We start from the raw sequence: 7,000 nt of genomic DNA on the forward strand, positions 1-7,000 counted from the left end.
TCGGTTGGCGGTTTGTTGTTCTGTATCATTTTCCTTCGTTTGGCCGACATGCCTGATATGTACGCATCCGAGAACGGTGTCTGACTTGGCGGATTCTGCAAGCGGCATGCATTACATACTTGTAATGTATGTTGACAAATAAAAATTAACGTTTACTTACTGCACTTTGTGTATGTAGATCGCGTGTTATGACCGACAGCCAGTCAGTGGGGAAATTTCTATGCCACGGCTCGGAGCCGGCACTAACGTTGGGCAATGGTTCGGCAGGCGCAAGTTCGAGTTCTACATCGTCGTCGTCGTCGTCGATGTCTATTGAGAATTGACTATGCGGGTTTGCTTCGGATGTAGACGCCACTTCGACCATTTCGACATCCGTTTCTAGAGGCTGTAAATTGAAAGGTTGCGGTGGAGTTACAAATGACTCCTGGTGAGYTATGGTGAGTATAAKAAAATAAATGAGAAATGAGAAGCTTACTGCATCTGATTGCGCCAAACTGGGTACATCTCTATGTACAATATATTGTTGTACATCAGCAGTGTCCATGTTGGATGGATTCACTGTATTAATGTACATGCTTAAGAAACGTAGCGCTTCACCTCGGAAATCTAAAATTATACATAAAAAGTTAAAATAAACTTTATCAAATTTGGCTGAAAAACTTACATGACCGCGTCGGCACCCAGAGTAAACGCATCAATTGTACCCAATATTGTTGGGCATTATTGCGGCCCACACACACATATAAAACGCTATACAGACGTTTAACGAAGTCTTCGCAAGCACGTTTGATGCGCTGCTCGAACGCCGCCAGATTACTCTGATCATCGCGCACTATTTCAATGAAAAGCGGCAACATGTGCCGCAAAAGCTTCACGACCGAATGCCGTGAGTCATACTCGGGCTTCTCATATTGTGGCAACAATTCCAGTGATTCRCCAAACCAGTCMACRGCGCGGTTAACCGCCGGTGATATGGTCTCCTCGTTGATTGGACCACCGCCGAAGATGCGCTGATTAACGAAATTCAGTAGCTGAGTGCGCAAATTGCGCCGGTAGTTGTCGGTGTTAGCAGCACTGGAGGAAGCCGAGGAGGAAGCGGCGGCGGCTGCAGYGGTGCCGGATGTGGATGGCGCAGCAGGAGCCGTTGGAGTATTGCGATTTTGTCCAGATATTAAGTTACGCAACGAGAAGAAATGGTTGGCTGGACGCATTGGCGGTGGCGGTGGGGGTGCATTGGTGCGCGCTGTACCTGAGGGCGCACCGCCTACTGTCGGTGTGGAACGTACATTTGGCAAGAGATCGGCAAATGCGCGTAGAGGGTGTGGATTGATCGTATTCGTGGCTAATAGGTTAGAAAAATTTCCATTTGGGAAAGAGGTTTTGAAAAATGGTGGAAATAGTTTATTGTTATAAATGGCAAAAGAACCAACTCAAAAGCTTTGTTAAGGTGAGCCAGTTTGCGAAATAAAGCTATCTCGTTAAAATAGAAAAAGAATAAGAAGCTAGTAGTTAACTACATACACTTTCCACCACTTTTTAGTATTTCATTTCACTTTTGCTTTGTACTCACTTATTATGTGCGGCGTTGCGTTATTCATGGAAGCATTTGCATTGGCGTTGCCGTTACCATTCGAAGGGGCACTGGCATTAGCGGCGTTGCTATTATTACCGTTCTCGGGTTCCCGAATGTGGTGACTATTGCATGGTAGGAAGCGATCGAACGACGACATCATATTGGCTGGTATAAAGCGACCATTCCAACCGTTGGCCGGTAAGCCGCCAATCTGCAATTGCGGGCGCGATGTTGAACGTGTTTGTGTGGATGTGGTTGGCAGTGTGCCAATTGCCAATGAAGCGGAAACGGGACGATAACCGCCATTATTATTCAAAACTATGCCAGTGGCTGGTGCTGCATTGTTGCTCTGATTATTGTTGGCATTAGCGCCACTACCGCTGCAACCGCTGCCACCACTGCTACCTGTGGCATTGGCATTGGCATTTGCATTGTTGTTGCTATTATTCCCAGCAGCTGTTGCCGTGCCGTCTGCGGTTGTAGCAGCGGTGGCACGTTGCTGCTGCTCACCATTGCCATTGTTCCCACCACGCGCATTCACTGGCACACTTAATATGGTGGGTGGTAGGATTTGCACATGCAGTTCAGTGTTAATGGGCGCGGAATTCACCATAGCCTGGATTAGACGTGACATTTGCACCTGTGGATTATCTATTAAAGGAAAGGCAGTTTTTTCCATAATTTTTCAGAAAAATACAAATTTGTAAAYTCAAGGCCAAAAAGATAAGAAAAAATATAACTACTCTATTAATGGAGATTAGTGCAAAACGCAACGCCATGCATGAATGTTTAAAAATTTTGAAAACGAAATATGTAACTTCGAGAGTTAGATACGAAATAAGTTACAAAAAATAATAGCATATAATCAACAAAAATAYTTTATCAACAATTAAAAGATGTGTGAGTTTCAAAATTAGTCGTATTTTGTGAGCTTTAATTTTTCAATCCCAAATACCGGTTTTCATATTTTTCCTTTTACGATAAAAAAAACGATATTTTTATTTATTTATCAATAAAATAATAATATGTGTATATAAAAGGTGTGTTTTTTTAATTTGATTGTTCCTTTAAAAATTTATCGATTTTTATTTTAATCGAATAAAGAAAACTCCCCAAAAGCTCACAAAATCAAACTAAAGAAATTATGTATAAGTATATAATATTAATCGAAAATAAAGTAAATTTAAAAGTGCATATTAATTRCCGATTTCGAACCGAAGAATGGAAAAACCATTATTTACCATATCTACATACGTGCTTCAAACCCAATATGATTCGCCTTCTTATTTTAGTAATGATAAAAAAAAAGCACGACAAACATACAGATTTTATGGTCCCAAAACAGTAAAAAAAAAATGAAGCACTAATAGTGAAAATGCATTAACTCAAAACAAAATCAAAAATGTAAAACTGAACAGACAACAAAAAACTAAACATACTGCCAAAATACAATCCGCCTCTCGGTTGGAGCATAATCTCTATGGCACTATCATCTATAATAATTGCAAAATGCATACAATATATAATATATAAAATTTACACTAAAATACCAAATATTGCGTTTTACCAAACTGCACTTAGTCTTACCGTTGCTTTGCGTGGCCGCATTCGCTGCCGCCGCTGTACTCGTTGCATTCGGATTGGTTAATGGTTCATCAACCGGATCATCAATGGAACTACCGCTGCCACTGCCACTTGCGCTTGCAGTTGTGCTGTTGCTATTACGATTATTATCGGCGCTACCATCASCACCACCGCTGCCAGGACTACTACTACCACCACTAGTGTTGCCTGTTTCGGCASCAACAGCAGTATTGCCATCTGCTGGACTATTAGCATTACCGCTTGCAGTGGTCGGTGGTGAGAGGATGGTGACAGCATGATCTCGACGTGGTGATATAAAGGTTGCGCGTGAACGTGAACGATGCTGATTATTACCAGTGGTGGCGGTAGCGGCAGCCGCTGCAGCAGATGCCGCAGCTGATAAATAATTATTGGAACTAACATAACCACTATTGTTGCCTGCTTCGGTAGTAACAGCAGTATTGCCACTTGCTGTACTATTGGTATTACCGCTTGCAGTGGTAGGTGGTGAAAGGGTTGTTATGGTGACAGCGTGATCGCGACGTGGTGATATAAAGGTGGTGCGCGAACGAGGACGCTGCTGATTGTTACCAGTGGCGGCGGCAGCGGCAGCCGCTGCAGCAGCTGATAAATAATTATTGGAACTAACATAACCGCTTTGCTCAACCAATATCGGGCGACAAGTGAGAAAACGCGGTGCTGGCTGTGATACGTCCAACATCAAATCGGATATGGCATGCTGGGCATGCGACATATAGTGTAACGCCTCGGAAACTCGATTGTAAAGCCGCTGTGCATTATCGCGATCGGTTGYATTCTATAATAATATAGAGCATTTATATTTAATTATTAGTTAGAAATTATAAGCAATACGCACCTCTTCCTCGTATGTTGGATCATTATTTAACAATTCGTAGAATTGCTGTATGAAAGGATTGAGACGTGTCTGTACAGTGCGCATTTGTTCGACCACTTCCGCTAAAACTCGTGTGTTGGTGCGACGACGTGAAGGATTTTCCTCCGTGTTTGTACCCGTTGTTGTAGATGCACTCGAGATGTCTGTTGTAGATGCATCAGATGTTGTGTTAGTAGATGATGTGGTATTATTAGTAGAGCTAGTGCCAGTAGTGTCGGAAGCAAGGCTAATATTAGCAGCAACTCCTTCGTAAGCATCATCAATAACATCTTCTATAATAACAGCAGCGGCAGCATCTCCAGCATCGGCATCGCCGTCAGCATCCACATCCGCATCAACAGCAGCAGTACTCTCAATTGCATCCATATTTGCCACACCTTCGGCACCATTCGCGGTGGCAGCTTCACCCTCGTTGGAACCAAAGACTGTGGGTAATTGCACTACAGTTACGTTTGTGTTGCTGTTGCGACGTAACGCTGCTGAGACAGCGTCTTGTACCATTTCCACAATATTTTGGTTTTGTGGCAAATCAGCAGCGGTAAAGCCCACTTCAACCACAGTGGATTCCATGGTCCAGCTGCCACGCGCCAAAATATCCAAAGAGGTGTTATTAAGACCCTAAAATACGTATATAAAAGATATTAACAGTATTTAATATTTTTCTTAAAAACTATTTACCCTCTCCGGATCCTCCAAATAGGCCGCAATATTATTTGCACAGTCCAACATATGCCGGGCCACAGTTATGCGGTTCATACAAAATGACGAAGAAGCAGCAAATGGATTTACCTGCTGTTGCCCGTTATTTTGCTAAAACGAGAGTACAATTTTATTAAGTAGAGAATAGCTGGAAAATGATATACACTTACAACAGGATTCATTGGTATTGCCATGGTTCCAACAACCATACCGTCCAGTGCTCTAAACAATGGAGAATTCCGCATTCCGCGATTGTTGGTACGTTCACGTGTGTTGGGTGTATCGTTTGAGGATGAATTGGAAGTAGAAGGCCCACGCTGTGATGGCGGTGGACGCTCAGCCACGTGAACCACTTTTCCATCGACATCTATTAATTATATTGTTAGAAGAAAACTTAAATAATTTCCATGGCCTCAAAATTGCAGAAAATAAGTATTTCAAATAAACTAACCAATAAKCAATACTGATTTTATTTAAAAAAAAATTTTTTTAAATCTAACAAAATTGGAATTTTATAATGAAATTTGGTTAAATTAATTTAATATTCAGCATAAAATTTAAATTTTCGCATTTCAATTGTATCTAATGAGTAGCTGTTTAAAAGTATTTTATGCCTTTTTTTGGTTGGCTGCATTTTCTATTCACATATTTTGACTCACCGTATTCTTTCAATTGTTTCTCATCGGCAAGAACACGACCACAATAAATGATACGCTGTTGGTCTGCGGAAATGTTGGTTTTCTCAGCGATTTTATCCTTAAATTCGCGAATAGTCAACTGTAGCATAGCAAAATAATGTGAATATATAAGGGAATATATTAATATGGTTAGACAATTGCGTTACGTTGTGTGGAGGCGGTCATTTGCAGACAACCCCTCCCCTTCATACTAGGGAGTGGTGATCTTTGACACGATTAGGAATTTCCAATGTAAACTGTCTACTTACCTCATTATCAATACTAAAATCATGCGTTTGAGCATCGAGTGTTTTTACTCTTAAATTTATTAACATTTTGCGTGGTGACGGCACTGTCCTGACGAAACACGGAAAATGTTGGTTAATGTGGTGTAAGGTGTATAGCGCCTAAACGCGTCTAGCAATCACAGAAATATAATTAATTTATGCACGGTTATTTGCGTTTGAATGCGCCTTTATTATTAGTTTGGTACTTTAACAAAATTCCGTTTGATTTGTTGTTGCTGGTGTTGGGAAATTTTTTTATTTTTCCAGAAAGTTTTTTACATCAGACGGTGACTGCGAACGTTGAAAATGTCAAATTCGCGCATTTGACATTTCTTTGACAGTTATAAGTGAGTGTGTTTTTTAACACGATGTTTTTTTGCTATTTTATTTTGAAGATTTGCAACGTCTATTCAAATGTAAAAATATGCTTATGCTATCACTTTCACTCTTTATTAATGCATCCAAGCAAACACATTGGTTGTGTTCTTTTCACACGCACACACAGAGCCTTCTAGTTGGAACACCTTGCTAGGCATTGATGGTTATAGGCGACGCAGAATAGGATCACTTTCACGGAGTTTTCTTAACGTTATTGATAATACACTCATGAAATGGAATTGCAGTATGTTTTTTTTCACACTATAGTTTACCTACTTTGAGTTTTTATTGTAATTTGACACTTTTTTTCATTGTTTTTCTCAATAAAATTTCACTGCAAGTGAAAAATCGGCATTCGACTTTTGCTCCACAACCGAAATGCTACCGGACATAACAAAAAACTTGCGTTGCCAACTATCGACGAAAATGATGCCAGAAGTCATTATGTGAAGTACTTAAATATTTAATATAAATTTAAGAAAAGCAGCAGTATTAAACTAAATTTTGATTTATTTCGTGGTTGGTGGTATAATATTTGTCGTATAAATAATAAAATAGGTTGTGTCTATTATTTTGTTTAATCTGAACAACCAGAGAACGTAAAACATATAACAGAGAATAGAACGTTTATCATAGACGCTCTCTGAAGTCAGCAATTTGCTATTGTGAATGATGCTTTGATTTTTAAAACAAAAGAAAACAGATACTTTTAATTTATGGACGTTAATTTTTTTGCATAATTGAAATAATAATTGTTGAAAATTGCTTTTTCGTGATCTTATATTCTACTTTAAAAGAAGTAGCCAATAATGACGTAATCAAATGTACGTAATGGATTAAAGAACAAATATACCTAAAAAAACCAAATACCTTTCTTAGCGTGCCG

At 39.9% G+C, this 7,000-nt stretch overlaps 1 protein-coding gene across 1 annotated transcript in view; it reads right to left on the bottom strand.

The window, feature by feature from the left end:
- Positions 1 to 6,485, bottom strand: part of LOC108974565 (large proline-rich protein BAG6) — a gene marked incomplete in the record, with an annotated part of 7,428 nt that extends 943 nt beyond the window's left edge. The window contains 12 exon segments of the mRNA XM_018942473.1: positions 1 to 95; positions 161 to 424; positions 476 to 606; positions 665 to 1,342; positions 1,571 to 2,224; positions 3,013 to 3,066; positions 3,161 to 3,974; positions 4,035 to 4,691; positions 4,752 to 4,883; positions 4,943 to 5,139; positions 5,432 to 5,549; positions 5,719 to 6,485. Coding sequence (XP_018798018.1) covers positions 1 to 95; positions 161 to 424; positions 476 to 606; positions 665 to 1,342; positions 1,571 to 2,224; positions 3,013 to 3,066; positions 3,161 to 3,974; positions 4,035 to 4,691; positions 4,752 to 4,883; positions 4,943 to 5,139; positions 5,432 to 5,549; positions 5,719 to 5,784 — 3,860 coding nt within the window.
- Positions 6,486 to 7,000: the final 515 nt, after the last annotated feature.

This window comes from Bactrocera latifrons, unplaced genomic scaffold, assembly GCF_001853355.1.
Source record: "Bactrocera latifrons isolate USDA-ARS-PBARC rearing strain unplaced genomic scaffold, ASM185335v1 scaffold_567, whole genome shotgun sequence".
NCBI lineage: Eukaryota > Metazoa > Arthropoda > Insecta > Diptera > Tephritidae > Bactrocera > Bactrocera latifrons.